Genomic DNA, 16,992 nt, shown 5'->3' on the forward strand with positions numbered 1-16,992 from the left:
AAAAACTGAAAGAGATTTGAAAATATTACCAAAAGAAAAAGTGTATCACATTGAAAGTTGTGCACAGTTTGCATCTCTATGTATATATTTTAATTTCAAGATAGTTTCTGGAGTTGTGGAAGAAATTGGCTTGGAGACCAACATAAACACAAGATGAATAAACATGTAGCAGATGAAATTACTCAAACGTTACAGAACATGTTTTGAGTTAAGATCTGTGGTTTCTTTTTCTATATTCACCCAAACTATGATGACCCTGCACCACTCAATTTTTCATCCTCTCTAGTAAGCAACTCGAACTTGTTTCCTTCCTTTGAAGGCTCGACCGAGCACATAGATCCTAGGATGGTTGTGACATCCGCCGAGCTCTCAATTTCTGGGTGGACTTGTGAACTTCCCCCACCAGAATCTATATCTTCAGAACTGCAGTGATCCTCATCAGATGCTTTCATGTCGCCACCAGCCTTCTGTAATTTTACATCAGCTTCCTCCACTGGTTTGACAGGAAGCTGCTGCATCGGCAATGGGTCCCAAACAAGCGGACCTGGTTTCGAACTTTCACACAATGTCATCTCACTTCCATGCCTCTCCTTGTCCTTCATGCCTCTCTCCTGGAAAACCTGCAATCGCAACAAGGCGGCAAGTGCATAATTTTTCATATGAGGCGGCAATGAGCAGCATCTTCTGTAGATTTAAAAGGATATTTCCAAATCTTACAGCTCTCTCAGTTTCAGTAAGCTCATTCCACTGAACACTGATGATTCTACTGATTTCAGTGTCTTGCCCTGGATGAAGTGGCAAAAGCCTAGCATGCTGCTCGGCAAAGAAGGCATTGTACCCACTGTTATCTTGCTTTAAAGGATTTGGATCTAGCAAGCTGAGCTTCGGCTGATGCTCGTGCTGGTGTGGGCTCCTTAAATTGCCATCATCAGCACTGATAGAAGCCAATGGATCCTGCTCTGCAGTTTGTTCCGGAATATGATAAAGGACACCTTTAAGCTTCTCTGAGCCAACAGTAACAGTCACAAAATATCCATGCTCAAATTTTCCGTCGATCACTCCAATGACTGGGGTATAAGTTGGCGAGGAAAGGCCTACAGTTGAAAAAGATACTCTATCAAAGAGTTGTTAACATGGTGCTTGCCCAATTATCATGCTACTGAACCCTTTTTTGCTTTCTATTTTTGGAAACTAGGAAGAAAGGTGCCAAACTAACTTATATAATTGCCCTTTATCGACTTATCATTTTGATCCTTCTTTAACCTTGAGCTTCACAACCAAAGTAGTTAACAAACAGCTTCAGGGAAGACAATAAAACACATTCTCATACCAGATTATTACCTTAACTATTATTACAAAATAATGGCTTCCAACAAACTCACCACTATTTCTTCTCCGTTTGCCGGAAGCAGCCTGAGCTTCAGAATATATTTTCAAAGGTTCCAATGATCTTCGAGAAGCAACTGAAGATGCAGGAGTATTTGAAGGAGCTGTAACATAAGGTGCATATGATAAAGCAAAGACAAAAAGGGTAGAAAAAAAAAACTTGAGTAGTTAACAATTACACAAGCACAAACCATTGAGAGGGTTCCATCTTTCTGCACCAAATAGATATATCTGCTCATAATGATGCAACAAGGACAAATAGTACTTGCGGAGAATAAAAGATGCATTTGTTGCTGTTGATGGAAAACTAAAAGCTGCAGTTACTTCTCTCCACCTCTTTTCTGAAACTACCTGCAATTAGACTATTGAGTTCAAACATGACATCATCAAAGTGAATGCTTATATGCATAATATAGATGTGTGTGACCCCAAAATGATGTGTTTAAATGAGTGGGCAAGCACTGCCATCTAGATGATACTCAACCTGTTAGAAGTTTTATTGGTGTGGCCAAAAATGCTTAGAATAGCATAAACCAGATTGAAGGAAGAGCACAGCTTTTAATAAGATATTTTGCTACCTCTCCCATTTGGAGCAGAATCAGTCTTCTTTTGTTAAATTTTCTACAATGCAGAAGTTAAACGTATGATTTGGCCAAAGAATTTTATTTCCAGCCAGCATAGCACAGAACCAGACAGTATAATTAGTAAAAAAATGATCTGAGGCTTCAAATTGTAGAGTAGCAAATGAGGCAGGAGTTATTACTATAACAATATCATTGGTTACCATCTATTGGTTAAGCAGCAAATGTATAGTAAAATTTGGATTTCAGAGAAAAATACTGCAGCATAAAACACAACCTCAGCACAATCAAAAGCCACTACAACATCAAAGTGTGTTTTAGGCCAAGGGAATATTTCAAAAATGAGTTGTGCTTTATATGCATTATAAGGTTCCTGACACTAAAAATAAAGTCAGGTAAGAAGAGTTTAATCATTTTAGAATATGTGACAGTACAAATAATACGAGGGTCACTTATTACTTCTTTTAGCCTCTTTTCCATTATAAATTGTTGTTAAGTCTGCTTATTTAATTATTTATTATTTGCTCAACAATGACAAGAGCCTCATGGATATATTTATGTTACAAAGGACAAAAATAACATATTGAGAAATTAATGCTCCAATTTGAGGTAACCAGAAACTAGGCTTATATTGAAGTCAATATAATCTCTTGACTAAGTAATGTCATCCTTACTTTTTCAATACCACCTCGAGAAGTTACTTCAACAAATAGACGATGCAGATCAAGGCCCTTTCCTCCTATAATTGGAACCCTTGTAATAAACAAAGAGTCATTAATCAAAATGTTAGAAAAATGGTAATGTTTTACACCTAATCATAGTAACTTTTTCTGTAATGAGTAATCATAAAGGCAAGTCGATATGTCAAGAAATTAGCCAAATAGCATTACTACACAAGATTACCAGAAGGTTCACATAAGCAAGAAAGGAAAAATATCTCTTTTCCTGTGTTTCTTAATGTGAAAGAATTAATAGGATCTACATTTGGTCCAGTAGAGTGGCAGGTTAAGCAAAAATGTTTCCTTCTACTCTTTCCTATTAATTATCTCCTCCCACCGTCTGCTTTTCCTTATTCCAATTCCCTTTGGTTGCAATTAAATAATTACAGATGACCATGAAAAGGAAAAATAATAATAATAAATTGGCTTCAAGGGCAAGGTTCCCTGACTTCATATTGGATGGTAACCTCATACCATAAATTGTGGAGAGTATCCAAATATTCTTATACTTAATAATTCACATGCGGTTGCATTTAGCAAGTTGCAACTTGTTTCTCTCTTCCAGCATATGGTAATTTCATATATACTTATTTGTTTTAGTTGTGGCTTGACGTGTCCATCATTATGGCTGAAACATTCTTTTTGGCTCACCAAGCAATACTAATATTATGTTAGCATGTGTATATGTCTATGTGCCACTCTTGCTAGCACAGTTTCAATGGTACCGTCTAATATAGAGAATGTCTTGACTGATACCATCCAAAATCAACCAGTAATGTTGTGGAGATGAAACACCAAGGAAAGAGGGGAGGGGAAGAGAAGTACCACCAATGGTATCAGCCAAGGTAAGAAAACTCTCCTATAACCTTTCATTTGGTTCCAACTGTTGGTTACAAGGAGATGCAACACCAAGAAGTGATCACAAGGGAAGAAGAAATGCACCAATCAAAGCACCAGCAGTAGTAAAGAAAGTGGCACCAGAGTCAGAGAAAGTGAAATGGTATCCTTATCTTGTACATATACATATTGAAGTTTTAAAAGAGCCAATCCAAGTCAGCCTCCCAGTAGTTAATCCAAATACAATTGTGATTGTGAAGAAATCAATTCAAATACCAATGCTACTATTTGATGCATGACACTTCATTCTGGGATTAAGAAAATAACCATTATTCAAGATGCTGATTATGTTTTTGTAACTTGTTGCTCTAAAATATTAGTTCAATTGTCTTTATAATTTCCATAGATGTATATTTAAGGTAAATAAGTTTAATAGAAGGGAATTTTTGGACTATAATTTATTTGAGTTGACCTCAAAATTATACAATTCTTATTGGAGATTTATTTTAACCCATAGTTCTAATTCAAATAATTTTTATATGTATATTGGAAATTTCCAGATTTTATTTATTTATTTTTTAACTCATTAGAGACTGCAGTGCAATAAAGTAAGATGTCACAAGGTGTTTCAAAATATATTCTATTAACTAACTGTAAATATATCACATATTTTGATAGAAACCCTAGAATAATTTTATTTTTGTTTCCAACAGTATAAAATTATAGCAGAACTGTATATAAAGCACACAGTATGGTGGCATTTCACTATCACTAATTTATATTTCATAACATTTTATCTGCAACAACTGCAATTATCACATATGCCTTTAATGTGTAGTTTAAGGGCATATCTGTAGAGCTCATGCTTATGTGAAATTCCAGCTAGTCTTGATGCGATAAATTCCATAGTCAAGATGAAAGAGTTGCATACAATGAAGGTATTGCCGCTATAAAGTATAAACTAAGCGGCAATATTGTGACTGTGAAAACAAACTGGTATGCATTAGTGTTCAAAACTTGAATTTGATTATTAATTCGGTTTAAGTTTGAAAATAATGAAAAAAATGATTTTAGTTCAATTTCAATTTGATTCCATAGCGAACCTATAAAACTAAACCAAACAGATTAAAAAAATTGATTGTAAACCAATAAATAGCACCAGCCCTGCAGGTTGTATTTTATTTTGACAAGGACAGCTAGATGCCCCACTTGTGTACTTGCTGGAGAAGTTATTGTAAAATTGAGTAGCGGAAATAAAAAACTACCATATGCTATATTTTAAATGTTTAGGTCCAACAACATGGATGGCATTAGAAGTCCATAACTAATGTATAAATAGTCATAGGAAGCATCTATATGGAAATGTTTTAGAATATATGTTCAGGACAAAATCAAGCAACAAAGCAAACATAAGGACTAGTTAGTTCACTAAACCAGCATCCAGAATGATTCTTTTCCAAGAAAAGACCCTGATGTCATTGAGGATCGATCACGAGTCAAAATTTGTCCACAAGTTAGACTTGTAGAGGAACCATCAGGTCCCCACACTCACAAAACTTAAGCAACCAAGAAATCATATGAAATTTATATTTTACTCAGACAAAACCAGTCCAACATCCCTAGCAAGAGGCAGGTTCACATCTCCTAGAATAAATAACCTAATGGAACAAAACAAATGGGAAATCAAAATCAGCAAACCCAAGGGCACAACAATAATGGAGTTGGTAATATAAAAATATCCATGTATAAAAAATAAAATACAGAGATGATTCCTAAATCTGCATGCCCAGAGCAAACAAAAATGCGAAAGGAACTATTCCGCGGAGACAAGCTAAGGGGTAAAAGGCGCTCACATAAACTTTGTGCCCATTTCAGCATGCAGCTTCATCAAAGTCTCCTTGAATAACTCCGGATCAGCAACCACATTCTCGTACTTGGCCAATGGCTTAGGGTAAGCGCGATGGCTGGCGGCGTGCTGGGCGTCGGAATCACACAGCGCTACCTCCTTCCTCTTCTCAATACCCCTTTCCCTTTCGGCAGCAGAAGCAGCATCACTCATCTCCATGATTCGCCCCTCGATACCTGGGACACCGGCACAGCACTCGTCAATCGACATGAAATCAAAATCCGCCACTGCAAATGCCCCACTTTTTACCAATTCAAATCCGGGAAGTAAGTAACCTAACAATTTCAAACTTCTCCTTAATTTTTGTTTTTTTTCTTTATCTAATCTAATGGCGATGTGACGCTCGCAGCAGCCAGTAATCTGTCTACAAATCGAATGATTCAGTCGGCGATCGAGATCGAAATCATAGAAAGGAGGGAGAGGAATGGAATATTACTGGGAGAGATTGAAGGATTATTACCAGTTACCATTACCATAACCAGCGCCAATGGATGGGAATGGAACATACGCCACGATGAGCGAGTGGATGCGGTTAATGACCGGAGGAAGAAACACCAACAAAATAGATTTAACTTTTTTCATGACCCATTAAATTTCAACCTAATAATAATAATAATAATAATAATAATAATAATAATAATCTTTTTAAAAAATATATATAAATAAAAATTATCCCCAAATGTAAAAATTAAAACAAATAGAGATGGAAATGATACAAATTATGTAAATTTAGGATTAAATTATTATTTTTTTATAAACGTAAAATGTAAATATAATATAATGATTTTAGTTAAAATTGGCCATATATATATATTTTTTTTAAACTACTAAATTTAGCCAAAAGCGCTTTAAGATCTTTTCAAAATTATTTGATCGGTTTAAAAATATAAATAGGCTACTGTATTTATATTTATTTAGATTTAAAATTTGACTGAAAAAATAGCCATATACCATTTTAAGTTATGTACTAACTTTGTCCATGTGAGGGCGAGTTAAAAGGTTATTAAAATATATCTAAATGGTCATTTTGTGAATCTAATAAATAGATGGAAGGTTATTAACCAAATAACTTAAAATAAATTTTGAAATCAATTTTTAACAAGTGCAAAATAATTTATTGGGTGTCTGACTTCTTACATATAAAGAATTATTATGCCAGATAAAATATTACTCATAATTTATCTATTTATATTTTAAGATACAACCAATAAAAGTTTAACAACATCATCTTTTAAATTCATTTATCTATTTAAATTTATTTATTTATTTTTTAGAAAAACGATGATATAACAATTCTAACTTATAATGTATTTTTTTTTATAACCTAGGTGTCCTGTTTTTATAATCCAAAAAATTTTCTATCGATCTTCAAATTAAGTCACAGAAGCGTTACAGTAAATCATCGATAGTGAACCCCCACAATCTTGATCGTCCCTGTAAGACCGTCCAACACCAAATCAATACTTTCGCATCTTCTACTTATACTATAGATGATGAATGTTAAAATGTATGAAATATCGAGTCATTGAGATTAGTTTGCTCAATTAATCAGATCTGTTTCATAAAAACTTAGCACTACTTAATTATAGTGCAACCTTTAAAATTTTCTATTGGGGTCCTTATTCAATCAAATATGAGACTGGAAATAAATGGAAAAAAAACAATTGGCAATATTAACAGAAAAACTAGTGAGCCAGAAAATTTTCATTGTCAATACTTTCACACCAGACAGAATCACATCATGATCGCGGAGTAATGAGCTCATCTTGCAAAAGTTATTTGGCCAAAATTACTATCTATCAGTTTAACAATGTAAGGTCGAAGAAGAGCCAAAGCAACCACTAGAATGAGCAAAAACTTTGATCCGAAGAAAAGTGAGGGCTTTGTCAAATTACTATTAATCCTAAGACATAATCCATCAGTTGACAATGTAGTGAAAAAGAACAGATAATACAACCGCGAATATAAGTAAAGGCTTTGACCGTGGCATTCCTCTTAGCTTGGAAGTTATCTTAGAAACTATCAAGGGAATCAGCCCGCGCTTAGTAGCATCTGCACATCAAGTTAATGCTAAGTTTTCATATAATTTCAGTGGAAATAGCAAGAACACCCCGCCAATTCTATGAAAGAACAATAGGAAATAAGGAATGGGTTTCCAAGAATAACATTCAAAAAGGGAACAGAACTAAGAAAAGATGAGATTTTTTTGTTAAGCTTAAAACCAGTCAATGAATATTGGATTTTAGTAAGAATATAAGTAAAATAATACTGTTATGAGAATAGTTGTTTCTTGCAGAAAATACGTGCTGCATTTCTCTACAAAGAGCTACAAAATTATAAGAAGATTATCTGACAAGTAGATTAAAAGAATTTGAGTACTGATGAAATGTAGAACTAACCTTTGCTCCTCATTAGCCTTTCTTCCTCTCCTATTCTTCGCCGCAACACATTAAGCAATGATCCAAAATACAATGCTAATACAGTGCAGGTGAAGGTAATGACGTTGTATGGCATGCTAAAATCCGGTGTTGTAAAAGGCACGAGCAACACTTCTGTGTAAGATAGAACAACATTCTTTTCCTGTATATAAATGCAAAGGCAAGCAAATTTAACAAGCAATGAACTGCATCCAACTTAGGTATCATAATTCCTGGTTCCAATGTGAATTTAGCAGCGCACTATGTTATATAAATTGTAGCTGCAAGTGTAAGTTGGATACCTGAAACTTTAATAGTAAAGGAGAATGTACAGAAGAATCATCTCCAATATATATTCTGCTTGAATGCAAGTTGGGAAAAGTAACTAAAGCAGATGGTATATCAAAGCCCTGATTAGCATCCGGAGGATATTCATGAATGTGTAAGAAGCCCTGTAAACGATTAATGGTCAAGATAGATAATCCATAATAAGTATTAATTAACACTGAAAAGACAGGCAAGGTTATCTTATATAAACATAACTTTTGGTTTTATAACTTTGCTCCACAAAAGGGCTTATAGAATCTGATACACACCTTGTCAAAATCCAATGTCAGGGCAACAGATTGCACGGTGCAAGGATATCCAAGTACAAGTTCCAGCGTTCCAGGCAACTTCTTGTCTTCTGATGGAGTGACTCGTATCTTCTCAATCACGTCCGAGAGATTTTGAAGTTTTTGATCAATGAAAATCTGGAGTGTATGGTAATAGACCTTTACATACCAGGGAACAACCTGAAATACAACAGCCTGCATTCTGCACTCATTTGATTTGCTCCTAAAGTATTCATCTGATTTGGTTGATTGCAAGGATATGGCTATAGAGCCTCTCTCGGTACCACTTCCCATTAGAAACCTGCTTGCATGGAAAGGTGCATGTGGAGAAGACCAAACAAAAGGCAACTTCCACTTTATACCCACATCCAAAGGCTCATACTCCTTGGAGTTAACGTACTCAAAAAGAATTGAGTTACTTTCTTCTGGAAAGGGGTTCACCTCCTTGATCACCCTAAATGGATTTGGAGACAGATCGAGTAAAGAGTTACTCCATGAACCTCCATGTCCCAACTCCTCAAGTTTGGAAACTATATTTTTCTCTAATTCAACCAATATTCTGCTGGTCCTAGCAAGAACACATGATCCAGTAAGGTTCCTTTTGAACATTGAACTAATAGACCAACTTGGCTGGATGGCTCCATCCAACAAAGAATGTGCAGAATTCCTTTGAATGTTAGGTTGGAGCACAATCGTAAGTGTTTGTTCAAGAATTATACCAGATAATTTAGTTGAAGTTAACCTCAACTTTTGTGAGTGATAATATCCTTTATATATAGAAGGCCTGTCCAGCAACGTGGCTAGTCCAGCTTTGTCTCGACATGGGAGAAGCTTTAACCAGGGAGTGAGATTCTCAGTGCAAACTGCTTCACGGGGTAGCGCACCATACCTTATGTTGCTGACATTTAATCCAAATACAAAACTTGGAGTGGTGTATGAGGTGGAGGACTCAAGGAAATTGATTGAACTGCAAAATAGACCTGACAGGGCATGCGTGAGATTCTTCCAAGTGGTGTCAATCTCTACAACAGGAACATTAAAGGTTGCCCAAAGCTCGACACCAGGGGGCTTTGCATTGGTACTAGATATTGGATCAGATCCACCCCAGTTCTCATAGTTCCATCGTCCTTGTGTGAAGGATAACTCCAGGTCCCTTATTTGGAACTTTTGTACCTGGTTCAAGTATCACATTTCAAGATGCAATTATGGAGAAAAAGGACCCTTCAGAATACAAGATTTCAACTCTCACTATTTCTCTTTGCCTCTTACATTATGACAATAATCAATTATTTAAGATCACAAATCTTTCATATCAATATTCAAAATGAAGTTGCAACAGGACAAAGTGCATAGCAACTTTAGATGAGAATTGATATGTTCTTCTAGTGGTTGACCAAAAAAAATTATGTCATGATGTAACGTCTAAGACACCAGCTATAGCCTATGGATATAAAGGCCAAGAGAGTTTCGACGTCAAAAGCAATGGTCCTTGAGAACAAAGACCCATTGAAAACTTTTGATACAATAATAAGCCAAATTTCAGTATAAGAAATATCTGTAACATGTGGTTAATGTTCATCAGCTTCCAGCAGTAATGAAGTAGGTCAGCTAGCCTGTGCAATCGAATTTATGTAATCATAATCAAGTAGCAAAATAACATTAAATTTAAAGGAAAGCATTCAATAGTGAGTGAACATCTTAACACACTATAGTAGGATTTGTTTTACTTTTATCTAGAATGAGTATATCAAAAAAGATAGCTGAATCATAAGAAACAAATCAAAGAATTCACAGCATACCCAATAGCTTCCATGAGAATATAAATATTATTAGCAAAAGAAAAGCAGTAAAAAGGTAAGCCAAAATGTTTGCCTATGCAATTGAGCCAAGAAAATCTAGTGACTTGCAATCCAAGCGTTTCTTTTGTGGTACAAAAGCTTATTCAGTTGATGCAGCTTGAAGAATTTTCTTTTAGAATTTGCACCATTCAAGTATGCCTTCCAAATGCAAATAGCTTTATCATTTTCTTTTTGCTAATTTTAGTGGATGAATTCATGTACTAATATTCATTGCCAACTTCATGCATATATGCTATTAGGGGAAGTGCTCCATTTTGGGAAGTTGAGGTTGAGGAAGTGGAAGTCTAAATCCAACTGCCACAAGACCTATTCATTTTTAATTTCTGGAAAAAAACCTAGGGACTGACTCTGTAAATCAATACCATACAGAATTTTAAGCATGTCATTTTCCAAAACTAACAGGGGAGAAACGATATGTCTGGTTAAAGTGGATGTCAAAATGGGATGAGACTTGGATAAATTTCCATCAAAACATGTTTAACTAAATTTGTCACAATAAGTGGTATTTTTTATGGTTAAATGTATCAAACCTCTGACAATTGTTTTATACAAAAATAGAAGCATTGATATCTCCTTTGAAGTTCTTGCATAGCTTGAGGCATGATGGATTAACATTGTTCCTTTTGGTGACCATTAAAGAATAGACAACAAGATACATGAACAAAGCTAATCTACATGTTGACAGTGTCATCTAATGTGTAGAAAGTAGGAAAACTCATCTATGTTTGAGATCTTGAGCTTCATATAGCTGAAAATTAAGCTTTAGAAGAGTAGCATCTGGTGCATTTGGAACAATTTTTTGCAGCTGCTTATTCTAGAAATCACTGACATTTGAAAGTGATAAGTGATAACTGAAGGCCGTGCAGCAGTGAGCTAGAAAATGGAAGAACTTCATTCTATTAGCTCAGTGTTGATATCAGCAAGGACTGTCATTGATAGAACAAAATATGAGTGGAGTGAGAAATTGTGTTTATCATGGATTTGTAATTGGGGACAATACCCCCAGTTATTCATTTCACAAGAACTGAAAGAATTACAGCTGAAAGTGTCATTTTGTTCATTTCTTATGTGTGGAAGGAAACAATTGTTATTTGTTTTTGAAAAGAATCCAGAGCTAAATACCATAAAATGCCCTACTGCATCGCAGGGACTGATCTAATTAGTGAATCCACTTCATTAACACAAATAATTATTCTAAAACGGGAACTAAAATTAATGACTGAAGAAACACGCGCGATTCCATATCTGCTTGAACCCAAATTGAAAAGTGACTATGCGATAAGTCAATACTGAGATTGGATTATGGACGGAGGGATCGAGAAATAGTACCAACTGCGCGATGGCCTTCGGGAAGAGATGGTGGTGGTGACCACTGTCAGGGGACGGATGGGCCGTGCTCTGGAAGTGGAAATGAGCTAAGACTTTCCGATCGGGCAAGGGTTTCAACAAGAGTTCTTCGGTAAACTGCTCCCCTTCATCATCACCGATCCAGTCGCCGAAGACAAGGGAAGAGATCGAAAGGGAAACGAGGACGAGGAGAAAGTGGAACCCCGTGAAACGACGGCAGAGCGCCGCCATCAACGGCGGGGCTGGAACGCCGTCGATGGAAGTGCGTCCGGAAAGTAGTGCAAGTTCCGTGTTGCGTGAAGGAGAAGGAGGAAACCAAATGGATGCCGGTCCGGCACATTAACCTAACTACGGGCTGTTTAGAAAGGACTAATGTGAATCTTGTATATTATGAAAGGGAGTTAGTTATGAAAATACCTACAATATTTAATAACATTTTTTAAAATTATTTTTATATTTTTTTAATAATTTGATCCTAACGAATTTGTAGTAAAAATGCATCAATCACTCAATACACAATTGATAAATTTAAGAGAAAATTATGTTTTTAGTCAGGTACATTGCATTTTTTAAAATTATGTTAGAATCGCATGAAAAAGGAGGTGAATGTTGTGATTTTTTTAAAAAAAATCTTCTTTTTCGATTTTAAAAACAAGTACGTAGAAAAAAATTAAAAATAAGAATAGAACGTAAACATAAGAACTCAAATAGTTACTTGATTTAGAATTTTTGACGACTCCTATTTTAAGACTCACGATCTCTCAGATCGTATCAATGAGTAATCCACTACAAACCTCTTCTGGAACCGTTGAAAGATAAAATAGAATACAGAAATAACAGATAAATGTAACAATCTTACACTTCCTTTTATGCAGTAATTAACAACTTAATTGAAAATTTCATTACCCAACACGTGAAGAATATCGGATCGAGCTCGGTGTTAGAGAGTTTCTCAGCAGTATTCGAGCATAGTAGCATCGCAGCACAGCAGCACAGCGGTAGGATGAAATCGGAGAAGTCAAAATCTCAAATGATCGCATATAGAAGTTCTAAACAAGTTGTATTGAATGTTTGGTCGAACAACCCTTTTATTGAGCATTGAGGGCGCCTCAAAGCTCAATGAGGGTGCTTCCAATAGCGAAAATGATCCCCAAAACTTCAGTCATGATAAGCAGCATAGTCTATGGCTTCCATTCACTCGAGGGCATCTCCCATGCTCTCCGAGATACCTTCGAAGCACTCTGAGGCGCCTCCAGTGGTCTTCAAGGCACCTCTTGCGCGAGAACTTTATCCTTAAAGTTCATCCATGCGATGGTGCCTTCGCTGAATCCAGGGTGCCTCTACGCCACTCTGAGGCGCCTCCATGACCCTCCGAGGTGGCTCAGACATTGTTCATCTGAGGCTTAACTTATTTTTTTGTTCCTGCAAAAGCATGTTAGACTAACAGAAAAATATTTAACCTGCAAAACAAAGTTAGCCAAATTTATAAGCATTTATTAATTAAATTATATCTTCCCGAGACCAAGATCTAACTCGGTCTCACTCAAGGTTTCCAAAATAAACCCAAAGTGAACCTATGCTTAAAGTCCCTAATTGAGACTCGTTCTCGCTAGAACAGTCTACTCTAGTGACTTACCTTACTTACCATGCAGAATCACTTGACTTACCTTTGACCGACCAGGTCTTCCTGTCAATTGTCAGGTTCGCAGACCCAACTGGACTTTAGCCAGCTGTTAGGTCCCACAGACCCAGCCATGTAGGATCATAAATACGCTAGAAGGGGGGTGAATAACATTTTTTGAAAACTTGCAAATTAAAGCGAAATACGCAGCGGAAGAATAAAAGAAAGAAACTAGAAGAAGAAAGACAATCACACGCTAACACAAGTAGTTTTTTACTTGATTCGGAGCCTTTAACGACTCCAACTCCAAGGTCACACTCGTTGAGTGCTTTTGTTGGACAATCCACTAATAGTTCGAATCATTACAAAATTTAAGTACAAGAACTAAAAACAATGTTATCGACAACAGAGAAAATAAGAAGATCTTGATCGCCGATTGTCGGAAGAGATTTGCAGCGTCGTAGGAGCTTTTTTGGAGCACCACACATGAGTGAAAGTTGTAGCAGTTAATGATTTGAAGCTGCTGGTTGAAGACCCTTATATAGGTCCATTCTGAGCGCCTGGAACCTCTCCAGACGCCTGGAACCTCTCCAGACGCCTGGACCATGCTGAGGTGCTCGGCTAGTTGACTCGCTCCAACTCAGCTCCTGGATAAGTTTTTTGGTCTGGGTGTCTGGACCAACTCCGAGCGCCCGGACCAGCTCTAGGCGCCCGGAGTGCGGGCGCCTAGACTCCCTTTTTTCAATAGCTCCTTCCCTACAAAAAAGGGTTAATCCAGGCAGCAGAAAATATATTTATCCTACAAAACAGAATTAGTACAACATTAATAAAATATGAGTAGTAATTATATCTTATCTTCCCGAGATCAGGATCTAGTTAATGTCTCAACTTAGGTTTCCCAAATGGATTTAAGTTGGACTGATGCGTACAGTTCCCTCAACTGGGAATGCGTCCTCACTGGATCTCTCCTCCAGTTACTTACCTTCACTTACCACTTACAGTTACTTGACTTGCCTTTGACCCACCAGGTATTCCCACCAGTTGTCAGGTCCCGCAGACCCAACTGGACTTCGGCCGATTGTCAGGTCCCACAGACCCAACCGGACTTCCCGCCAGATATCGGGTCCCACGGACCTATCTGGGCTTCCTACCAGCTATCGGGTCCTGCGGACCTAGCCGGATTTCAGCCTGGTGTCAAGTCCTTCAGACCAGTCAACTCCTGCACACTTGGTAGAAAGGTTAAACAAACAACATATTTAACTTTAAACTATTTATTATACATCAAAATAAGATTATTAGTATAACCTGCACCAACAATCTCCCCCTTTTTGATGTAATGACAACTTAGGTTAAAGTTAGAAAAAATATATAATTAAGCAAGCATTGAGTAAACTGAGTTAACATGATTTGATTTTTCTAGCCTAATCCACTATCCTCCCCCTTTGGCATACATAAAAAAAAAATAATTCATGAAGCATAAATAATTAAATAAAGGTTTAGCAAAAAAGACTTTGCAAACTTAGTTTTTCAAGCAAGTTTTCAAATAATTATGTCAAGTACTTCAAAGTATTTTGAAAGCAAGGTTTTAAAAACCAACTACTTCAAATAGAAAGTGCTATCATTTGGAAGTAATGTTTTCAAATAAAAACTTTACAAAGGTAAAAACTTAGGTTCATTTTAGAGAGAAATAAATGTTTTCAAGAAAATTTTACAAAGACTTTTCAAATAATTTGGTAAAACTATTTATACAATAGTATTCAAAAGATGGCTTTGTAAAAATATTGTGAAAGAAAGTACTATGGAAAATTTGAAAGGAGTTTCAAAATTTTACAAATGTTTGAATTTTTAAAAAAACATTTTGCAAACAATTTGAAAAAACTAATTTTTAAAATGTTTTGCAAACATTTTAAGATATCAGTTTTAAAAAAATATAACACAAAAAATACTTTTTGAAAAGATGGTACTTTTAAAAATAGTTTTCAAATATTGAAAGACAATATTAAAAACACAAATGGTGTTGAATACATACAAACAAACTAAAGTAAATGATAGTAAGCATAATGTGATAAAAATATAATCAAGTCACACATGCTAGCTGAAGTAACAGGAAATATCTAGTAACCAAAGTATAGATCAAATAACATCAAGTTATGAAAATATAGTAGAAAAATAAACTACTGAGATGACGAAGAAGAGGGGCCATAACCCCAAGATCATAACTTGTCCATCAACTCAGTATGACGTGTCTAGTTTACCTCTTGAAGACCATATCCTGTCGAAGATCGAAGATCGAAGACCTCTTATCGAAGATTTGAGACCTCCTGTTGAAGATTCATCATGGATGCCTCAAGTCTAATAACTTTGTTGTCTAAAGTACAAGGGACTGGAGGCGCATGCAACCCAAAAAGATCAGCCATTAACTCACATATCTCTGCCTCCTCTCCTGGAGTTGGATCAGGTGGCGGTTGGGCTGCTGGTGTAACGACCCAAAATTTTCCCATTTCAATTTCTACAAGTCCATAAAAATGTTTGGAAATGCTTTTAAAATATTCTAGAGATTTTTAGGAATTTTTAGAATATTTTTACGTAATTTTTGGAGGTCGTTTAGTAGGTTTACAAAAAGAAAGAAGTTTTGACAAAAACCGTTGAAGGTGAGACTCGAACCCAAGACCTCCGGCCGAACCCGACCTAACCGGACGCAGCCAACCAACTGGGCTACGCGTGGTTTGTTAATAAGTATGAAGCGGGATATATATAAGTCATAGTAAAGGGCAGAGTTAGACCTAGGTTATAAAAGGGATAAGTTAAGGGGAGAAGGGAATTATTCCCGTGACCTAATCGCGCGATCCCTTCCTCTCTCGCGGCGCCGACTTCCTCTCGGGCGAAAACACAGCAATAGCTCAGGCCTCGCCTCCGGCGGTCGGACAAGGACACTTCCGCGAGATCTTCTTGGACCCGAGCTTCTCTCGTCGAAGGGAGCACGCGGACACAAAAGGAACGCCGAGATTTGAAGCTAGCCAAAACCCTAGAGTCCTCTTCTCCGGTTGTAAGTCCAAGAAAGCAAGTAAGTACTACTCACCTGCGGTAGGAGTCACTCCGAGCTTTGATTGGATTTCTTTGCTTCCGGTTTTCACAGTGCCGAGTAGAATTTTATGCTAGGGTTTTTCCTTCCTTGCTCTGTTTGTCAAGCCGAACGGTTATACCTAATTGCATGAGAGTTTTGAGTTTTGTAATGGAGATGCTCCAATTGTAGCAGACCGAACAGCCCTTGTTTGAGGTTTTGTTTCTCCTTGTGTTAGAACTGCCGAGAGTTTTCAAGACTTAGAGGTGTTCAGTTGGGGAAATATAGCACTCCCTGTTGGTGCCATTAGTTCCTTGATTATGATATTGGTTCATGTTGTTAGTTAAATTTATGCTATTACAGAATTGAAGCTCTTTATACCGGGTAGATTAGAGCATCTCTTGCATGGAATTCCTGTTTTGAATTCTTGTTAAACCGGACAGCCCTGATTCCAGCCTATGGTTGTCTTTTAAGCGTGCCTTTAATTCTTAAATGTGGTACCCGTGTAAGTCTAATTGCTGCCATAAATTCCAGCAAAAAGGGATTCCTTTGCCCTATTTTTACAGCATGATAGAAAGTGTAAAGTTGCATTCTTTTGCTTTTATTACAGCATACTTAGAAAGCCTCAAAATTAGCTTCCTTTT

The 16,992-nt window shown here is 36.6% G+C and overlaps 2 protein-coding genes across 3 annotated transcripts; both read right to left on the reverse strand.

Moving 5' to 3' along the window:
* Positions 1 to 82: 82 nt before the first annotated feature.
* LOC122024597 (high mobility group B protein 9-like) lies at positions 83 to 5,964 on the reverse strand. 2 transcript variants are annotated; one of them, XM_042583253.1, is made up of 7 exons: positions 5,890 to 5,964; positions 5,377 to 5,605; positions 2,642 to 2,720; positions 1,578 to 1,737; positions 1,383 to 1,490; positions 718 to 1,094; positions 83 to 620 (listed from the first exon to the last, which is right to left on the reverse strand). In XM_042583253.1, the coding sequence occupies exons 1-7, from the start codon at positions 5,933 to 5,935 to the stop codon at positions 246 to 248; spliced, it is 1,374 nt and encodes a 457-aa protein (XP_042439187.1). In that variant the 5' UTR covers positions 5,936 to 5,964; the 3' UTR covers positions 83 to 245. The 2 variants fall into 2 exon arrangements, with proteins under 2 accessions (XP_042439187.1, XP_042439188.1); XM_042583254.1 differs by lacking the exon at positions 5,890 to 5,964 and adding an exon at positions 5,679 to 5,878.
* A 1,323-nt stretch (positions 5,965 to 7,287) lies between these two features.
* On the reverse strand, positions 7,288 to 12,029 carry LOC122023556 (GPI transamidase component PIG-T-like). The gene is made up of 5 exons (XM_042581712.1): positions 11,649 to 12,029; positions 8,443 to 9,633; positions 8,149 to 8,298; positions 7,829 to 8,009; positions 7,288 to 7,481 (listed from the first exon to the last, which is right to left on the reverse strand). Exons 1-5 carry the CDS (start codon positions 11,895 to 11,897, stop codon positions 7,348 to 7,350), a joined length of 1,905 nt encoding a protein of 634 aa, XP_042437646.1. The 5' UTR covers positions 11,898 to 12,029; the 3' UTR covers positions 7,288 to 7,347.
* Between the last annotated feature and the right edge of the window lie 4,963 nt (positions 12,030 to 16,992).

The sequence above is a fragment of the Zingiber officinale genome, chromosome 9B (genome assembly GCF_018446385.1).
Source record: "Zingiber officinale cultivar Zhangliang chromosome 9B, Zo_v1.1, whole genome shotgun sequence".
Taxonomy (NCBI): Eukaryota; Viridiplantae; Streptophyta; class Magnoliopsida; order Zingiberales; family Zingiberaceae; genus Zingiber; species Zingiber officinale.

Bases quoted from the DNA above. Each gene is read 5' to 3' on its own strand.
- LOC122024597 (XM_042583253.1), bottom strand. From the start codon at position 5,935: ATGTTCCATTCCCATCCATTGGCGCTGGTTATGGTAATGGTAACTG. The intron at 5,606-5,889 runs GTAATAATCCTT...CCGGTGTCCCAG, and splicing joins GGTTATGGTAATGGTAACTG to GTATCGAGGGGCGAATCATG. The intron at 621-717 runs GTAAGATTTGGA...TTGCGATTGCAG, and splicing joins TTACTGAAACTGAGAGAGCT to GTTTTCCAGGAGAGAGGCAT.
- LOC122023556 (XM_042581712.1), bottom strand. From the start codon at position 11,897: ATGGCGGCGCTCTGCCGTCGTTTCACGGGGTTCCACTTTCTCCTCGTC. The intron at 8,299-8,442 runs GTGTGTATCAGA...AATCGTTTACAG, and splicing joins TGACATTGGATTTTGACAAG to GGCTTCTTACACATTCATGA. The intron at 8,010-8,148 runs GTATCCAACTTA...ATTTATATACAG, and splicing joins CTTTACTATTAAAGTTTCAG to GAAAAGAATGTTGTTCTATC.